Source organism: Vanacampus margaritifer, chromosome 4 (assembly GCF_051991255.1).
Source record: "Vanacampus margaritifer isolate UIUO_Vmar chromosome 4, RoL_Vmar_1.0, whole genome shotgun sequence".
NCBI classification, from domain to species: domain Eukaryota; kingdom Metazoa; phylum Chordata; class Actinopteri; order Syngnathiformes; family Syngnathidae; genus Vanacampus; species Vanacampus margaritifer.
In genome coordinates, this window is record NC_135435.1 from 13,517,836 (window position 1) to 13,539,002 (window position 21,167).

The following is a 21,167-nucleotide window of genomic DNA, read 5'->3' on the forward strand; positions in this document are numbered from 1 at the left end:
GTGTTGTTGCTGGACTTTCTTGCATCCCTAGAGGCAATACTGCAAGTACATATTTATTTTGCAAGCTGTTGGTTCTCTATATACACACCGGTAATTGTCTTTTACCTACTTATATCTTATGCTATCATTTTGTTTATACCGTGAATTAGGGACCTTTCTTTTGACTGAACTAAATTGGAATCCGTTTACCGTACTCTTAAGATTTGTTTATAATGTAGTCTCCGAGTTATATGTTTACTCTTAACATGCGTCACAATGCGTTGTTCTCTTACAAATGGCAGCTCCACAAGGGGGCGCCAATTCCCAATGCAAACGTCACTGAGTAACAAATCACCCATTTATGCAATAATTAACCATTTCACATAGCATTTTTCACAGTACTTTTGATACTCTATGTGGGAACACATATCACTCATGCCAGAAACTGCTACTGCCTGGAAATACAGTAAATAGATGGACAGAAATAGGATGTGATGAAGGGTCAAGTAGCAATCAGATGTACACCAAAAGAATGTTTTTATTGTGAATGTTCATCTAAACCCCCGCTGATGTGAACAAGAACACAGACTGGTGTCAGGCTGGCCTGTGGTAATGCGGCACTGATTGTACGTGTGAGAGAATTGTGTGGCCGTGAAGGCCTCAGTGCATGATCACAAAGGTCCAGGTTTGCCATCATTAATGTCAGAGGTTTGTGTATGTGTTTGTCTGTGTGCAGATATGTGAACGTATACAGTTAACAAAGGAAGTAGTTGGTCATTATAAGCACCGTTACAAAGCCCTGTATTCCAGGGGCTTCCTCTAGTTTGCAAAGGCATCAAAGAATAAAAGTGGCATCGATGATTACAGTATAAACACAATTTACATGAAATATAGAGAGCGGTCAGCTTAGGGAAGAGAGCAGACATGAAATGGGAGTGGCTGACGGGATATCCGACTTTTGTACGGTAGTACAGTGCATTTCCGAAGCTATGTGGTTGTGTTGCTAGCACCAGTAAATATGAATGATCCATAGAAAAAGGTGGACAAGCATTGTTTGTTTAAATATGCAGTAGGAGTCGTTCAAGCCAGACACGATTACATCTCAAAAGTCCTTAGTGGCTTCTTTTCCTCTCCGCACTGATCTCGTCACGATTCGACATCTTTGTGAAGGCAGAAATGTGTTTGTTCAGTCAGACTTACCTGAGGGGAGGAAATGAATTCATGTCAGACTAATGGGACATCCTTTTCTTCCGCTTGGGAACAGTTGTAAAAAAACAACAACCATAAGAGTTTCCGGTTGTCCTTTAGCCTTCCGAAGTGGCACCGATTCCACATATCATCATACAACATGCAAACCAACAATTCCAAATCACATTTTCAATCATGTTTTACGCACTTCTTCAGTTGTAAACGCAATGTGTTCATTTGACTTGACTTGAGTTTTTTTTCACCCCCCACAGAAATTGTATCTATGATATGTAGAATCATCTTTGGCAAACAAATGCTGCACCCCCACCCACCCCCGCCCCACCCCACCCCTTTTCTCCTTGTCTCTTTGGTGGCAAGCCCATCTCCCTGTTGAGGGAAAGCAGAGGTGACCTCCCCTCCCCCAACACTGATCCAGAGTTGGAGATGTTTCGCCTCTTGTGGATCATCAACCTGTGCCCGCCACAGTCTTGTGCAGGTTAATGCAAGACGATCTGCACCCTCATCTTCAGGATGTCCCCCAGCTGCCCTGCGAGGTAGTCTTTATCATGGCGGTCCTCCAGCTCATTCAGCTCCTTCTTCCTGTACAGGGGCATGCTGCTAATCTGAAGGTCGTACGCGCCCGGGGCGAGGGTCTTCTTCTTGTTCAGATGCATGTAGCTCACACCCTCCCTCTGGTTGATCTTGAAGTAGCCCGCTTCGTTCCCGTAGTCGATGCTGTAGCGCACGTGGTCGGTGAGGGCGGACAAGGCCGGCGTGAATTCCAGGATGCGGTCGCGGTTGCTCAGCTCGCTGATGTTTAGGTGGAGGTGCAGGGTGTCCTCGATGTCCATGCTGGCCAGGCTGATCAGCTCATTGTCAGATATCTGCAAAGAAATAAGGAAACCATGTCAGGATAAATGGATGGATGGATGTAAGCTTAGCTTAATGCTAACATCAAATACAAAACGCCAAAGACATGCTAACTTTAGCATTGAGTGTCACAGTTTCCAAAGCAATGGATATTTGAACACAGTCAGACAGACAATATAATATTCAAATACTCACAGCCATATATTCTTTATCCTCTTAAAAAAAAGATGCTGGGCCAATATTAACTTTTGATGGTATGATAACCTTTTTTTTTTTTGCCGTAACAATATCAAATTACAGCTCTAAAATGACAGTTTTTAAATATTTGGTTAAATAAAAACATCATTTTTTTCTCCATTGTACAGTATTAAAAAAAAATAATCTAGAGAAATTTCTACCACGTTAAGTTTAAATAAATTAATAATTATTAACATTCTTCTCTCTTAATTCATCTTAGTAAGTCACAGTGTCTCATTACTGGTGAGCTATTTTTTAGAAGAGACCCGTGGGCTACTCATGTTGTTCTTGGGGCAAATGAGTACCCGATGGCACAATTTTTTTTAAATGACAATACAGATTAATCAACAGAGCAAAATTGTGTTATGAGCGCAGTTACAGAACAATTTATTCACATATCTCAAGGCACCAATGTATTCAGCGAAAGAGCATCTTCCTTCCCTTGATTGCAACCTTACACATTGATAAAACGTAAAGCAGCTGAATGACGTGATCTGTAATTACCTGCGTGTCATCCAAAAGTTGACCCTGTGTTGAATTGCTGCTACGTCGTTTGCGCCCTTTCTTGGGATAACCGTTGATCTTGCACTCGTAGCAGGCCTCAGGAGACAGAGAATTGTCATCCTCCTCCCCTCCCGGAGCAACACTTTGGTCACCGCCACCAAAAGCCAACCCTGTGACACAGTGCCTGAAGCAAATATAAAAAGCCATCAGGTTGCCGTACACGTCAACAGGCTTCATCTCTGCACTTCTTAGCATACCCTTGTCCTGCCCTGTAGTACCCAGTGGGACAACCGCAGAGATAGCCGCCGTCTGTGTTGGAGCATCCAAACTTGCATGGGTTCTGTGTGGTGGAGCACTCGTTGACGTCTGAGCAGCCCCCGGAAACCTGTTCATAGTTGAAGCCGGTGGGGCAGAGGCAGCGGAAGCTCCCCAGAGTGTTGTGGCACGATGCTCCCCCGCAGATTTGACTGTTCTGACACTCGTTCTCATCTGGGTCACGGGAAGTTGAGAGGAAGTAAACAGGCAGAAGTTCAGTGCACTTAAATGGCCCAAACAATTGTGGGAAGAAGTCGAATGTCAGTATTACGTGCAGATTATTTGACAGACCTTCTTAAAATGCATGTAAACAAACAATAGGTCCGTCTTTTGTCACCCTTATGTGCGTGTGAAGTCATAGAGAAAAGTACAGTGAACCCCAAGCCATCGTGGGTTTTGGGTTCATGACCCTGCGCTTTAACAGAATTTTTTTGGGGTTCATTTATAACACAATTTTGGTTTTGGTGGTATCCCATTATCGGCCACCAGATGGTGGCATACCATATTATTTAACACTAAAATTATAGGGAGAGTGAAAACAGGAAGTATTTCTAGCTCAGGCTATTTTTTGCTGGAGAGATTATGACGTGATTAGTGAATGCCTCAATCCTCTCGCGTTTAACACCATCATAAAGCAACAGCTAGTTAATTTTGTCATGCACATATTTGGGCATGATTATTGATTTATATTGTGATTTGATAACTTTGTTAGTTTGGAAAAACCACACGTTTACTGTAAACATAGAGGGATAGGTGCACTGTTGCAGTTTGTATAGTATTTTTGTGTTATCCATTGCTCTTGTCCTCTCTCTAAATGTTTTTAAATATGTTTGTATTAGTTTAAACATTTGTTTAACTTATTGCTCTCAAAGGCATATTTATCCGTTTTTTTTTCTTTCTCTTTTTCTGTGCTAGAGCATACAAAATGCTTTGATGCAGCCTCTGAACTGAAGAGAATGCATGAAGCAAGAACGGCCAGCAGGTGGCAGCAGAGTATAAGAGATCAACCAGGGCAATGTTGCAATAAGTTGGTTCCCCCCAGCTTTAAACAGATTTGCGAATAATGACACACTTAGCTATATTCTAATGCTAATTGCTGCAAAACAGAAAAACAGATGGAAATATACTTTTTTTTCCTGATGAAAGAAGAGACTCTAATCTTTCTTTTGGTGTGTTCCATGTTTTTATAGCAATAGAACACAATATTCTGTGGGCCTTGCAAAATCAGTCAAAATCCAGTAAAACAGCTGGGAGTGAAAGGGGTTGCTTCAGTAAAAATGGCTGAGAGTTAATGAGTTAAAGTGCCGTAAATGCTATAAAAACATGCCAAGTCAGTGCAGATGGTCTGGAATGAAACCCCCGTAATGGAGTTGGCTTCACTATCTATTGATAAGCAAAACACAAGACCAATGTTTTGCTTACCCACACACTGGTTCCACTGGTAGTGCTGCAGGTAACCTTGTGGACAGCTACACCGGTAACCACCCACTAAGTTCTGACAGCCATGCTGACACCTGTGGTTGCCGTCACACTCGTCAGTGTCTTTGGGAACGCAAAAACACAAGAATATTATGCAAGGTTTTGACCAGCTGATACCGAGACAGTGCTTGCCAGCTGTTTTCAGACCTTCACAGTTCTGTCCATTGGGTTCTAATGAGAATCCTCGCTGGCAGTCGCAGCTGAAGCTCCCCGGAGTGTTCTGGCAAGCACCATTGGCGCCACAAAGATTGGGGTCTGTTGAGCATTCGTTGTTGTCTAACACACACAAAGGAGGAATGGTTCATATTAACACAGAATAGGATCAAAGGGCTAAATAGAATAGAGTAGAAGACTGCTGATCGATATTCATTTACTGGCCACAGCGTTAGGTACACTTGGGTGCTGTATTTTTTTTTCTCATGGACAATGTGGTTGCACAAGTGTGTACACCCTCTTATGACTCGGATGTGGCCGTGTTCCGAATGAACCCATCTCATTCAAACTCATGTTAAATGGGAGTCGGTACACAATTGCCAACATTTAGAGTGTTTCACATTAACCTTATATAAAGTTCAGATGATCTAGTAGGTTTTTCCTGGCACATTTTTTGCTTTGTTGTAGAAGACTTTGAACTGTTCATAATTCCTCCATCTTGGCTAAGGCCCCAGTTGCAGGTGGAGAAAAACAGCCCCAACGCATGATGCTGCCACCACTGGGGCTGCTCGATTATGGACAAAATAATAATCACAATTATTTTGGCAATAATTGCACTAACAATTATTCAAACGATTGTTTATTTTTTTGGTACAAAATAAGAAAATGTTTAAGCATTTAAAAATCTTATTAAGACCAATAAAAAAAATAGAAACACTATAATTATGTAAGTTCCTTTTGGACCAAACTGAAATTATAATAATATATATTTACAATAATATATATTTATTTATTTATGTAAAAACTTTTAAAAGTTATTAAATTTGTTATTTTAAAATTTAATAAAGGTACAATTGTATTAATTTAAACAACACTTTTTTTAAAAAAATTAATAATCTTTTTGCTACGATTATGCTGATTTTGTAATTGTGGAGTGTAATACTTGAAATTGTATTTGAATTTCAATGAATTGCACAAAACTAGCCACCGCCATGCTTTATTGTAGGTGACAAGGTCATAAAGTTCAACCTTGGTTTCATCGGACCATCACACAGGTTTCCAAATGTGTTTGGGAGATTTTGCTACCAATGCACGTAAATTCTGCGTAGTGGCAGACACAACATTTGGATGTCAACCGTACTTCTGATTTTGTGGCTGGAAACTTAAGCCTCAGACCATAATCAATTTTTCATTATGTGCGTGCTACAATCATTGACTGTGTTTTGCTAGCAAATCTTGATTGTGAAGAACTACTAGCACTAAATTATGAGAAACTATTTATAGCACTTAATGTCACCCCTTATGTTGAGAAACAGGTGTTGTTGTTTTTTGGATTCCCGGGTGCTAGTTTGTCCAACATTTTTGTCGACAAATTAATAACACACTACTACAAATGTGTCATAAGCCAGCCAGGGGCTATTCCATTCCACACTCGAAGCTGCGAGCTCCTTGCCTGTGGATGGATGTGAGGTCATGGGAGCTGCCTTATGGTCTGGAAAAAAAAGCTTGTGGTTGTCAGGACAATCCATTGCTGAGTTCCATAACAAAGACTCGCTAGGCTGCACCGCCACAAATGAGTATAGTCTAATAAGATAAGTTCACGAACGACTATGACAAAGCTGACAGTGGGAAAGAACACATCATGTGTATACCGGAGACAGGAAGTCGCGAGCGCATCAGGACTCAACATGTTTATCCGGCTCATTCCTATTAGGTATACACAGACACAAGAGCACTTCCGAGGACAAAAATATTTAGATGTGTAAGTCAATCCATGTTGGGCTGGTGTTTATTTACCGATGCAGGCGGTGTGATGCTGGGTAAAGCCAGGAGGACACTTGCAGGTGAAGCCGCCGATGGTGTTGACACACAAGAATTGACAGTTGTGCTGTTTTGTCGAGCACTCATCCAAGTCTGAAAAGGAAGCGGGAGACATGACATCAGTGTCGTGGAAGTATATTGTCAGATGATTGCACGCACGACTGTATGAGGGCTGCTCATTTGTCGGACTCAAATTCCAGTCCATCTACAGTCAGTGAACTACACGTGAACTGCAAGTGAACCTGACAGCAGAAACACAGGGGCAGTGGCGGTCCTTTGTTGAACATTTTGATTAACGTGGGATAAAACCCTTGAGATGCAACAACTCGTTTTGCCCACACAAAAAAATACAAGGCAATCTATAATGAGACACCAGGCAAAAAAACAAATAGAATAGAATAACATTTAACAGACACAACCTTAATCTCAACACAAGAAGGTTCTAATTATTTCATAATAATAAAATAAAAATGAAAATACAGCGTGATAATACATTATTGAAAACGTTGACAATCTGTTTTTAAATTATGAAACAAGATATTTTAAAAAATATGGAGAGAAGACAACAAATGAATATTAACAGGTAGACTATTCCAAATAGATCTTTCTTGCTTATTCCTTTAGCTATGAAAAAAAAAATATGGTTTGAACTTTGTGATATAGAGTTGGCTGACTGTGGAACAAAATGTTGTTTCAAACAATAAAGACAATTAAAATGAATACATTTAAAAAGGAACTGAAACCAATGAAATTGCTGTCTGTAATCTAAAGAAAGCCACCCCAAATTATCATACATTATACAATGAGAACAATCTAAAATAAACGTACATAGTTTATTATAAATCCCATTAGGAGGCTGCAAAAAGTTTTTTTGCTGCAGTCTGATAGACAATATCTGCATAATCAATAATGGGAAAAATAAGTTGAACTATCAGTTTTTTTCTGCCATTAAATGTAAAACAATGCCTCAAACGAAACAAAACAGCTAAACCAAAATGAACCTTGTTCAAAAAATGTTCAATGTGAAATTTGAAAGTTAGTGTTAAGTCAATCCAAACACCCAAATATTTACATTTGTCAACGTTTTGAAGAACTACTGTCATTATATGTCAAAAACAAATCATTTACGCCAGAAATAAGTTTTTGTCTTACACCAAATAGCATTACACATGTTTTAGTTTAGTTAAGTAGCAATCTATTTTCAAAAAGCCAAGTCATGCTGTAACGATTCTTGAATTTGTAACGAAGGAGGCTTTGACGTATATATAATAGCATCATATCATCAGCAAATAATTGAACATAACAGTTTGAAAAAATACAAGAAAGATCATTGATAAAAAATAGAATAAAAGAAGTGGACCCAAGGTAGATCCTTGAGGAACACCTCTAGGCTGAGCTAATAAGTCGGATTGACATCCTTTAAAAAAAAAAAAAAAAAAAAACACTTTCTGCCTAGTACGAGCTAACCTTAGCTCCTCCCCTAAAATACGAAGCTCTTTAAACAATAAAATGGAAGAGCTTTAAGAAGGCGTAAATATCTCCATATAAATGCCAATGATTGATATGTCATGATGCCAGTTTTGCTGGAGATAAGAGAAGCTATGAACAATGATGAGAATTTAGTTCTTGACTATTGAAGGTTCTTTTGCTGAGTGCGAGTGTATCACCTCTGCAGCTCTTTCCATCTTCCTGTAGGACGTATCCACGGGGGCAGGAACAAAGATATCCCCCCTCTGTGTTCTTACAAATGAAGTTACAAGGCTTTGGCGCCTGTATGCACTCATCCACATCTGAAACGACACATGACAGGGAGACACGGCTTGATCTTTTAGACAACTACAGCATACCATGAGAGCAGAAGATGAGATCGACAGACTAAGACTATATTTGTCGTCATGCGCGTGTGTGGGCAGTCTACCCGTGCGGTTTTGGGCCCTTTACAAGGTAGCAAGAATGGGAAGAAGGAAACAAGTCCATAAAATGACAAGAGATGGATGTGAATGGTTGGCTTACCCACACACTGAGTGCCAGTGATGTCTGTGGTGTAGCCGGGTTTGCAGATGCAGTTGTATGAGCCTATGCTGTTGACACACTCTCCGTGTTTGCACAAGTTCCCCATCACGCGACACTCGTCGATATCTGGATAGAAGCATTCATGTTAATAAAGTGAAAAACCAAAGAGAATCTTTGTAAAAAATACTTGTGAACTTGTTGTTTGTCTTAGTGTAACCCTATAAAGCCCGAACCATGATATATATGAGAGAAAATTCAGATTCTTTGTAAATATAGGAGTATTTTTGGTCCTTTTAAACAAACTTTTTTTTTTTTTTTTTTAAATCAACAAGAGGATTAGGGCCAGTGAAGAGAAAGATAAAGGTTGTCAGGATTCTGACTTTATTCTAAGAATTCTGACTTTAAAGTCGGAATTCTGACTTTAAAATCAAAATTCCGACTTTATTAGCGCTACTATTATTATCACTTTAAAGTCAGAATTCTGAGATTAAAGTCGCCGCACGGACTGCAATTTACATTGGTTGCGTTGCGTCAGCTGTCCGTGTCCGGAAATCTACCCCTGCCAGACCACAAGATCACGGGAGTTCACGCTGGAGAGTTGAGTTCACGCGATAACAACCGTGTATATAGAGTCCTATTGGTAAACAATAGCTACACTTTGCCTGATATGCTTTTGGACATTATTTCTGTGACTTCTACCATGGCTCTTCTAAGTATGTTTTGTGTTTAAATAGTGTTATTTTGTCATGTTTAATTTAATCTGAACTTGTTTTTTGTCTTAAATGTCCGACTCATGTCATACTATGTAGTTAGCTAGCTTCCCTCCCCCCAAAAATGAGTTCGCAAACGGTTTTATTTTGAAATATACCGGATCTACCTTGATGCTGACGCTCGGCTTCCTGTCCGGCTCGTGTAATTTCTTCAGCTTCATGAAAATCCGCAAGCGTTCCGCACGCGGCCTCCAGAAAAAATAGAAACCTTCTGCAGCGCCGCATCTCTTTCGCACCGCATATGCAACGCACTGCAGCTGGTGTGAATTGACATGCAGACTCGAATGCTTTCTATTTCTTGCGGCGGCCATACGGAAAACGCACCGCGTCCGTTCCGCAGTGAGTGTAAATTGGGTGTGAGAATCCTGGCAAACTTTTTTTTCCTCTTCACTGGCCCTAATCTTCTTCCGTACACATATGATTTTTGATTTGTCATGTTTGATCTGGTTACAATGCTTTAAATTTGTTCATTTATAACTATCAAAAATATAATAACAGACATATCAAACATATTAGTCTTTCAAAAAATCAGAAAGAACATTTCCCACTATTATAAGTATAGGTGTCTCTCCTTTCTCAATTGGGGCCAGCTTGCAAGGTCGCTGGAAAAGCCATCAGCTGGGTGATACTGCCCTCTAATGGATTATCCGTGTAATGCATGTGTAAGATCATATACATTAGGGTTTTAATGTGGGGAAAAAATATCATACTCATAAAATAGAGGGCTCAAAATGTCTTGTATTTAAATATCACACGTTTGGGTTTATAGAGTTAATGAGACCGATATTTAACTTCAAATTCCAGAATACCTCTGCCATCAGTGGTATATCCAGGTCCCAGAGGACACATTTTCTTGAAGTGGGTGGTCCCAGGGAGTGGACAAAGCTCACAGTTGTTACCCCAGCCCCTGCCCCCATCACAGCAACACTCCGACTTGGTCACCATGTTTCTGTTACTGGATGTCATCTGACACAGAGTAGTCAGAACCTCAGTGAAACAGAAGCCCTCGCGGTTATCTAGATGTCGGGAGACACGGGGAAGGCAACGTGAGAGCGAGACAAAGCATCACATGAGCAAACAAAGAGGTGGCTAAAGGGAAGCAGACAAAGCCACCCAGACAGCACCAGACGTGAGGAGATAACCCACATGCACAATCGCTAATGTCGGTCAGAAGCCAGATAGCCTCAGTTTCCTTGGAGTGTTTCTCACAGGCTTCAGTCCATCACTTTGGATCTGAAGTATATATTTAGATTTGGGAGGACGCCTGTGAAACGATTTCCTTTCCTCTATCTTGACAGTTACAAACACATGGTTATTAACGAGATAGGCGAGTGCCACAAAGTGGCTGAAATCCACTAGAAGTATTTTAACTACCATCAACTATTTGTCTATGTTAAACATGTAAAGAGTTAGTTGGGTATTACGTGCATACTTACCGATACATTCTGTCTGTGTGGGGTTAGGTACGAATCCCTGGTCACATCTGCAGCGATAGCTTCCTACTGTGTTCTCACAACGGCCGTTCTTACAGGTGCCCGGTTTGGCGGCGCATTCGTTCAGATCTGAAGCGGACATATAGAAATATGTGAGGAATTTTAAGAAGAAATACCTCAATTATATATGGGTTCACCATCAGCGCCCCCACCAGAAATACCGGCATGGCATGTGGTCACACATATTGCACATGCCAGGAACTACCACTGTGTGATATGTTGTATGTCATACATGCATACTGAGTTGAATATTTTGCTGTTCTTATGGAAAGAAATTGTTAAAAAATTTAAGCGGTTTGATATTGCTATTGCTTTTACAGATATAATAATAATAATAATAATAATGTAAATAAATAAATATAGATATTATTATAATAACAATAATAATGAATGAATCAATTAATTAATTAATTAAAAAAAATATGGTACAATGTGTCAAGACCAACCTCAAAGATAAGGCAAATATTGAGCATTACCGTTCATATTACAATAAAAAACTTTTTTCAACTCTCTAAAAGTCTAAATAAAGCGGACATAATCATAAAGTCTATGAAGAATCCTATTCATAGCGAAATACAAAATCTATTTACACTTGCAAAATCTTTCCAACTGTCTTACCAATGCAGCCATCTCCACCCGGATGGCGTGTGTATCCAGGTGAGCAGATGCACATAAATGTACCAATAAGGTTCTTGCAGGTCATTCCTCTGCTGGCACAATCGTCTAGACCATCTTCACATTCATTCTGGTCTGCAAGACAAACATACAATCGTTAACAACTATAAAAAATAATAGTACGTACCTACAGTATAAAGTATGTGTAAAATGTGCCTCAATCACACCAATGATGATGACTCACACAGACACTGTGGCACAAAATAACTTAACTAAAGAAACAAAGTGTAGTGCAGTGAAGCAACCCATATTTCGCAGTTCGGCATTTACGCATTTGCATAATACTTACTCTTTTTTTTTTATATACCTAAAGTGTGTAAAGTCCTCCTGCAGTTTGTGGTGTCACATCAGTTTGTGCTAGCGTGCTAGTTCATCTCATGCTAGCTAATGCTATGTGGTGAATAATTTAAACACCATAGGTTCATGATTAAGTAAATGCTAGATGTATGGTGATGATGCTTTATGATCCTCTTTCCTCCACCATCTATACGCAGCTGGCCGTCAATTATTTGAGGATTTTCGCTATTTGCCGCAGGGCAATTAATCTATTGATCGCTAACATGCACACAGACCTCCACTATGGTCTCCATTAATCTGCTCAATATGGCACTGGCATGGAAACAGGAGTTGCATATAGACAAGTAGTAAGAGAGTTGGTGGTCTGTTTGGAGCTGGGACATAAACAATGACGCTACAGACACTGAGAAGTTCCTCCTGTCTCGGCGCTTCCCTCCAAATACAACCGTTGCTATGGTACCCACGCCATCAGAGACAGTGGGGGTGTAAACAGTGACTGGTCCGGTTACATTTTCTCAGGTTTTAAGACATAGTATGTTATGTAACTTTACAAGGGGGCAAGTATTACTAGAGTAAATACAGTACTTAATGTGAAATGGTGTGTGACTAGTCATTGCGTTGTGGTACCTTTACACATTCTCTTATCTTCACGCAGCACGTATCCTGTTGGACATTTGCACTCGTATGAGCCCACTACATTAACACAGCGGAATGCACACAGCAGAGGATTCTGGGCACACTCGTTGATGTCTGGAAGAGAGCACAAAAAGAGTCTAGTGGTAACAACAAGATAAATTTACACTGGGAAAAGAAAAATGAAAAAAAGTAATTCATTTTTCAGTAGTTTAACTCATTTACTCCCAGCCATTTTCACTGAAGCAACCCCCTTCGCTCCTTGCTGTTTTACTGGCCCACAGAATATTGTGTTCTATTACTATAAAAACATGGAACCTACCAAAAGAAATATTAGTCGCTTCTTTCATCAGGATTTTTTTTATTTATTTCTATCTGTTTCTGTTTTGTAGTAATTAGCATTAGAATATAGCTAAGTGTCAGCTTATTGAACCTGACACTAAGTTTCATCATTATTCACAGATCTGTTTAAAATTGTGGCTAAATTAGCTTGTTTTCAACATTGCCCTGGTTGAGCTTTTATACTCTGCTGCTACCTGCTGGCCGTTTTTGTAATAACTACCATTGCTTCGACCATTCTCTTCAGTTCAGAGGCTGCATCAAAGCCTTCTGTATGCTCTAGCATAAAAAAAAATACCTTGTATAAATACATCTTTAGGAGCATGGTAATATTTAAAATAGAACATATTTATACAGTTTTTAATTGCAAAATTGTGTTTTTTATGTCATGTGACCATGTGACATAAAAAGTTGATCGTAATGAAAACGTCCTTGTTTTAAGTGTATGAATGTGTTTTTGTGTTCATTTAGAGTTATCGGTAGGATGGACAACAAATTTATGTACTGCATTTGTATTTTGGGAGGAAACAGAAAAATCGCAAAAAAAAAGGACGCAAGAACAGAAGAAATGAGGAAGAAAGGAAAAGAAAAAGAAGGGCTGGATGGAAAACAGAAATTACACGTAGAAAGCGATCAGTGATGGGCGGAAAAAAAATCTAAATTTTAGGTTTAAACCAAATCATAAATTTAATCTGAGATAAACTAATAACTCTGGTTGTAACAAATTAAAGTCATCTTCATTAAGTTATTTTTTTTTTTTCAGTGTAGATAAACAAACAACGTTTCACACACCTTCGCAGGTCATCATGGGACCCGGCTCAAAGCCCTCGTCACATGCACACTCAAAGCCTCCGATCACATTTGTGCATGTGCCGTTCCCGCAGGGGTTTCCAATATCGCACTCATCAGTGTCTGGATTGGACATAAACATTGAATGCATGTTAATAAACACATATGTATGAAAGAAAGACAGCAACAATGAGTCATGACAGACACTTGCCTACACAATTCAATGTAAATGAGCCGATGTCTAGATGGTACCCCATTTGACATTCACAGCGGAAAGAGCCGTCTGTGTTGATGCACTGGCCGTTTTGACAGGGATTATTGAGGCATTCATCAATATCTAAAAGACAAGCAAAGTTAATATGATGCGGCAGAGGAAGAGGATTCATGGTAGATGACACTCGTACCTTTTGGAAGCCCATCAAGCCCACTTTGATATCCATTATTTTTACAGAGAAGGGGATACGCCTCTGGAACATGACATCACAAAAGTCATTAATACCCAAAAAAATGTATTGTATGAATCAGCATACTTGTGTGTGTGTGTGTTTTTTTCTTTTTTTTCCCCTGTGCGATGGAGACCTACCCTCTGTCTTGCCAGGGCAGATTTCACAGGGATCTCCCCAACCTTGACCCGGCATTCCAGTGCAGCAGCATTCTTCCTTGGAAGTATTCTGAGGCTTTGGAACCTGGCAGCGCCCGTTTTCAAACCTTGTATAGCAGTAGTTGACGCGTACATCTAAACATGGGCAAACACGTGAAATGAAAAGAAACTATTTGAGAAAAACAGATAACACAAATCAACGGAATGACAGTTTAAGTTAAAGGATAAACTAAAACTGTTACCTGATACAGTCGTACCTTGAGTTGAATTTGTTCTGTTACCAAGTTCATAAATCAGTTTACTTGCATTTAAAATCAATATTCCTCAATGACATTTAATCTGTTCAAGCTTCCTAAAACCATCATAAAAATGACACTTTATAAAAACTAGTGCTGTCAAAGTTAACTCATTGATTAATCCCCCCTAAAATGATCACATTAACCACGTATTAACGCGGATTAATCAAACTATTAATTTTGATTGTTTGCGTATGACATTCAGAATATTAGTTCATGTCAAAATATTGGGGTCATTATTTTTTTTTGTCATTTTAAATTATTCATGTAATGAACTGTTTAGAAAAAGAGGAGGATGAGTGTGTGCAGTAGGCATGTAACGATAACGGCAATATCGTGATATTGCGATATTAAAACTGCCACAGTATATCGTCGTCGTCATGTCACGATATTAAGAGCAGCACATCTGTTAAAAAAGTCGGGTTGATTTCCATTTGTGCAGTTCTAACACCCTCTGGTGGCTACTTTTTTTAGTGCAGTTTAATTTTCACAAGGCATGTTTGGGCCCTTCTAAGTTTAAAATCAACCCTAATGGTCAGATGAAGGGGGACGTAATATTCTTGTGAAGCGAGTCAATATGTGGAGGAACTCAATGTAGGCTTGCATTAGCAAGTAAGTGCCTCAATATGTATATATATATTATTTATATATTTTTCTATAGAATATTTATAATATTTTCATAATATTTTTCATTGCTGTAATGTACAAAAGCAAACTATTGTGTGTCTTATTTTTAATATGAGCTTTTTTCTTTTTCTTTTTTACAATATTGTGACCTTTTTTTTTGTATCGCCGAACTCCCCACAATATTGTGATAATTATTGTATCGTGATGTTTGGAAATAGTTACATCCCTAGTGTGCAGTGGATCAAAAAATGTTGAAGATGTTTTAATAACATTAAATGTCAAAAGAATGATCACATAACAGATGCTCTTCAAATTTGGTGGGCAAAAAAATGTTGAAAAAAGCCTTTCTAAATAAGTGATTAATCGTGATAATCAAAATTCTAAAATGGGATTAATCTGATTAAAAATACTAATCGTTTGATAGCTCTAATAAAAACCTAATAAAAAATGTCAATAAAATGAAACTGATTTTATAACGTATAATGAATATAAATTGGAACAACAACAAATGGTGTCAAATCTGAGCATATTAAAAATCTGCCACACTTTGTTGTCTGTCTATGAACTGAAATATAAGGCCATCCGCAACTGTTAGCATTACCTGAGCATAACAAAAAAACTTAACTTGGCTCCATCGAAATCTCACTGGACAACATTTCTCCCGTCTATCAATGCTAAATTGAAGTGAAATTACTGAGGAGCGTTTTTCACTTGTTTCAATGAAATATTGTGGCGAATACGTAATGGCAGTGTATTACATTTCAATGAAGATCAAGATAGAGATGCATTATACATTTTCAATCATTATGCCATCAATGTTATAATGAAAAGCATCCACAAGAGCATCTCTTATTGATAAGCTTTTGCATTATGATCCTTGAAACCGAACTCTACTGAAAACCTACTGTACACACTTATTGAAGTAACACATTTTCCACAAATTTGCTTTTGTGAGCTCCCAGAAAAATTTTAAGTCAGCAAAGAGAGCTTTGTTTTTTTCTTCTTCTTTTTTTTAATGTGAGTTGCTTTACGGTAAAACGCTTAACACGACTTGGGGAGATTGGCAAATGGAGAGGATTGTGAGGACTCTTTTTCTCCCTGGCTCTTCCTTGTAATGAGAAGCACATGGTCACAGTCTCCTGCTAGCTCTTCACCCAACTGCAAAAATAAGCGCCTTGACCGCCACAGACGGCACACATGAGTGCTCGTGCACCTGGCGAGGACATGAACACCTGGTTCTGTGTACACAGCGTCTTAGTGGGTTCAGTTACTTGGCTACACAAAATTAATCCACAGATATTTCCGCAAACACGTGCTGCCTTGTGCGAAGATATTGTGTTGAAATTAGGAGTGTCAGGCGATTAAAAATGTTCATCGTAATTAACTCATTCACTACCATTGACGGTTATAGACGTCATAAATTAATTTTAACTATTTCTATTAGTTTAACATTTTTTCCCCACTTTTGTTAACAAGAGTATGAAAACCTAGATTTTTTTTGTACATTTAGAACAGATATAAAATTTGTAATTAATCGTGCGTTAACTAGTCATGAGTCAATGCGATTAATTACGATTAAAATCCAGACGCCCCTAATTTTTAAATAATCTTTTCTTAAAAAAATAAATAATAAAAATACATTTTATTTTATTTTTTATAATCTTTTATTTTTATTTTTTTAAAGAAAAGATTAATAAAAAATACTGGCATCAGGCAATTTTGTAATAATAATTTGTAATCGTAATTAATCACGTGACTTCACTAGTTAACTCACGATTAATCACAAATTTTATATCTGTTCTAATCCAATAAAAAAAACTTGGTTTTCATAACTCTTGTTCACAAAAGTGGGACCAATGTTAAACTAATAGAAATAGATCAAATGAATCTTTGACGTCTATAGCCGTCAATGCCAGTGAATGAGTTAATCACATGACTTCAATAGTTAACTCACGATTAATCGCAAATTTCATATCTGTTCTAAATGTACAATACAATATTTTTTTCCAAGCTTTCATACTCTTGTTAAGGATCTTTGTGCAGTTTGTCACTTTTTTACTCGCGACTGCCACCTCTGGCCCAAAGCGTAACTGCAGCATCTGTGTCAGGCTCGTTCATGGTGCACGTGCGAGAACACGCACGATCTTGAAGCGACAGCCACAGTTGACAAACAAAGACATGACTTCAAATGAGGTAAGAAAAACTCCACCCCTCCCCTCCCCAAAGAAACTGTGGAGTGTGAGGGTCCGCACACTCTACTATAAAGGGAAGATAAAAGCTGATAGGTGCAGTCAGATTAAAACAGTCAGGGCTCTTCGTACTCATCTGGGCATCGGTGGAACATGCATGATGTAGAAAAAGCTTTAACATTACCTTTTTAAACGGCACAATTCACGTTTAGAAATATGGCTGCATCTTTTAGCTATTGATACAATAATTTTATAGTAATTCATAAACTTGAGTTAAAATTAAAAAGATGTGCTTTACTGTAAAAAATGAGTGTGATTTTGATTTGTGTTGAGGTCATTTTTCTGCCACTAGATGGCATAATTGCATTTGTAAGACATTAGTGACAGCTAAGTGCATTTTTCTTTTCACTATCTAATCTTTAACATGAAACAACTTGTGAAATTCGTCACATTTTTAAAATAGTAAAATTTAACTTGACCCCAGTCTCCACAAATATATGTATGATTATTAATCTTAGTACTGCTAAATTTCGACGGGGACATGTCTGCTGCCTTGCGACTGGAATTCCCCCAGTACAAACTTTCCAAGTAAGGGTCGGTCATAAATTGCGCGTTCATAAAATTAGTGTCATCAAAGCAACTTTAAATGAACTCAAAATGAACGCACTAACTTTGACACCCCTAGTTGAAATAAATTTATATGTTAAGCAGAATTGCAATCATGGACAAAGCAGTCATTTCAATCAGTGGAATAACATAAATGAAAGCAAATATGAACACGACTTTATGAAGTGTACCTGATGTGATCCAATACAAGATCGATATAATATGCTTACAAATCCTGCAAAGCCTATGCTGTCATCCATCTGAATGATACCTGAAACGAAATATGTCAAGTGACCTATGGGACACCAGGTCATTTTCTCTATCCTTTGCATGTCAACCAACCTTCACTACAAAAACAACCCGAAAACAAGTGTGACGGGATTGATCCTTGATCTCATTTATTGCCCTTGTTTCTCACCCTCCGCCCTGATGCTCTAATTCATCCCCCACCCTTGCGTCAAGCACGCTTGACGCAAGGGAGAGGGGTGAAATGCAAACTTTAATCCGCCTCTTCAGAACCGCTGATGTCATCGCTTGAGCGTTTCAAAGGAACTCCCTAACAGTGGACTCGATGCTCCCCCACCCAAGCCCCTAAACACGCACATGCAGTGCATAAACACACGCATACGCGAGTGAGGAGATGGGAAGGTGGTCGGTCCGGAGTCGCCCGCAAGCAGCAGAGATATTGAGTGCTTTTTTGGCGCAGGAAAATAAAACTACACAGATACGGCTTGCACCTCATCTATGACATAGTTGGAAGAGCTCTCACGCACTTACCTAAACATCTGCGTCCCGAAGCAGATAGTTGGAAGCCCTCAGGGCATAAGCAGGTGAAGCTTCCCTCTGTGTTGGAGCAGGTTCCGAACATACAGATCTCGGGTGACTGCGAACACTCGTCAATGTCTGGAAAATAAAGAACATCAAATCAGAATCGGTACAGAAGTTCACCCCGGGGCCTTTTCCTTCATCTGCGTCAGGGTTAATGCAGATGGGGTCAAATCAGTGAAGTCAGTAAATCAGAGTTTATTAAAATATGCGAAGAGAACATCGCAGGGGAATAACCTAGCTGTCATGCGTTCGACCGTCACAATGACCAGCTGCTGCTCTTACTGTTAAGAATTTAGTGCCGTTCCTCCCTGCTTCCAAGAACAGAGCCCTTAGTAGGAATGTGTTGAAGTCTGCCGAATATCTCTTCATCAAGAACCACTACATAAACAATCCAAGCATTCTAGTTCGGGCCCACTCCCACATGTGAGGAGGAGAGAAATGAGACATGGATGGGGAGCAGCGCAGGCAAAACTGCTCGTCTATTAAGAGCATGTTCTCAGAAAAGATATTTGTCATCATGTATTTGTCAGCAAAATGCCCTAATATGAAACCTTTTGAAATGACGGTATCATATTCCGGTATATTTTTTCATTTTTCATTTTGTTAGCGGTAATTATCCCATAGCAGGTCTAGGGTTGCAAAATTGTGTGATTTTTATTTTATTTTAAAGTTGGAAACTCTTCATAGGAATTAGCGTGAATAAACCAGAAATTAACATTAAAGATTGTCTCTTATTAATAGAGAATTTAAATATAGTAGAGGGGAAATATTTTAGCATAATCCTGACTTTATGCAAGTACAGTTGAATACTAGACAAAGTGCAAATTGTGTGGGAATGCTGAAAAGCTCAACGCTATTAGCTAAATGCTAAGATTTGAATGCATGTGCTTATGAAGTAAATTGAAAGATCAATTACTCAAATGCGGTCTAAGCAGGGTTTGAACGCTGCAGTGGAAGGCAATTGCTCTAACCATTGTGCTAACTTGACTTGGTCTAATTAATGGCTAATAGTGTATTTATTTTGAAAAGTGGCATCTAACACGCTCACATGCATTTTGTCATTTCAGTGAAATTATAATGACAGTCAGTTGGTATACATGTATATCACTTAGCATAATGGCCAAGGGGATATTTGTAATGTACAGTGGAAGGTGGGATTCGAACCCGCGACTTCCAAATGCGCCACTGAGCGGTATCGGACAGGTGGTAATGTTGGTAAGCTTTATGTATGGAAGTGGGCGTGGAAAGTGGGACTTGGAAAAAGTTCTTTGTCTGTCCCATTAAAAATGAACGGGGAAAAATTGACATTTAACGTTAAATTGTGCGAATACTGTAAGAATTGTAAAATCAGACGATGTATCCCGAAAGGCGTGAATTTTTGAAGCAAGTTGAAATTTGAACGGTGTAAACCGGAAGTATTATGTGGGTGATATTACACGTCAAAAAAGTGTGGAGAATAAAAATCGCAATAACATATGTGGGAATGCTTCAGGAGTGAGACACTTTTCATTTAACTTGCATCGAATACAATATTTAACTTCAAATGTGTTTTTGTTATTTAATTAAATAATATATTATTAAATACAATATTTATACCTGGATAAACTTACTTACAAACAAATCTGTTGAAATCTCATGCCTTTAAATTCATTATTTTTGCATTGATGTCTTCTTAAGACCAAAAAAATGTTTAAAATTCATTATTTCCATATTCTTCTATCTTAACCTCCATATAGAAATTTACCAAAAAAAATGACCTGAAATTCTCCACTTTTTTCCAAACTCAAGCATGTCCACCATTTTATGAAGTGTGTAACTCATTTGCCCCTGCACCAAGCATAAAGTGTAAGGCAGGCACTTCTGTTTTTGCCTATAGTTTTATGCACGTTTGTACATATGTCACTAGCATAATTCCATAAATGACTTTACAATAAAGCGGAGGTATGCGGAACGGATAATGGAAGAAACCATTTTGGTGTGGACCTACATCGCAGATCCCGATTTCTTTCCCGCGATTGCTTGTTACTAGGCTTCGCGAGCGACCGTCTGCTTTCACGTTAAGGTTACCTTCACAGGTTTCTTCATGGAGATAATATCCAGGCGGGCATATGCATCTGTACGAGCCATCCAGATTCAAACATGTGCCAACGCCGCATGTGCCAGGATTGACGACACATTCATTTATATCTGAGAAGAAAGGGAGGTATGAGGAGCATCATGTAAATTTCATACATCCTCTAGTACAGTACACCAGAAAATCTCTTTCTTACCTACACACATTCTTCCATCTGCCGTAAGTTCATAGCCATCGTTGCACACACACAGGAAGTTGCCCACAGTGTTCACACACTGTCCGTGACGACAGAGACCCCTCTGGCTTAAGCACTCATCAATGTCTGAACGCAACACAAAAGCAGTTGCATATTACCATTAAATACATGCTATGGTTCACACATCCTTTTTCA

At 38.8% G+C, this 21,167-nt stretch overlaps 1 protein-coding gene across 1 annotated transcript in view; it reads right to left on the minus strand.

The window, feature by feature from the left end:
* Positions 1-499: 499 nt before the first annotated feature.
* fbn1 (fibrillin 1) overlaps positions 500-21,167 on the minus strand; it is a 67,380-nt gene continuing 46,712 nt past the window's right edge. The window contains exons 48-66 of the mRNA XM_077563597.1: positions 20,973-21,098; positions 20,770-20,889; positions 18,652-18,777; positions 14,139-14,291; positions 13,960-14,022; positions 13,767-13,892; positions 13,559-13,678; positions 12,422-12,544; positions 11,441-11,572; positions 10,766-10,891; positions 10,139-10,345; positions 8,560-8,685; positions 8,214-8,336; positions 6,523-6,639; positions 4,720-4,848; positions 4,516-4,635; positions 3,036-3,267; positions 2,779-2,962; positions 500-2,051 (exon numbers count right to left, since the gene is read on the minus strand). Of these exons, the coding sequence (XP_077419723.1) occupies positions 1,665-2,051; positions 2,779-2,962; positions 3,036-3,267; positions 4,516-4,635; positions 4,720-4,848; positions 6,523-6,639; positions 8,214-8,336; positions 8,560-8,685; positions 10,139-10,345; positions 10,766-10,891; positions 11,441-11,572; positions 12,422-12,544; positions 13,559-13,678; positions 13,767-13,892; positions 13,960-14,022; positions 14,139-14,291; positions 18,652-18,777; positions 20,770-20,889; positions 20,973-21,098 (2,840 nt within the window). The 3' untranslated portion in view covers positions 500-1,664. The remainder of the gene's footprint in view (positions 2,052-2,778; positions 2,963-3,035; positions 3,268-4,515; positions 4,636-4,719; positions 4,849-6,522; positions 6,640-8,213; positions 8,337-8,559; positions 8,686-10,138; positions 10,346-10,765; positions 10,892-11,440; positions 11,573-12,421; positions 12,545-13,558; positions 13,679-13,766; positions 13,893-13,959; positions 14,023-14,138; positions 14,292-18,651; positions 18,778-20,769; positions 20,890-20,972; positions 21,099-21,167) is intronic.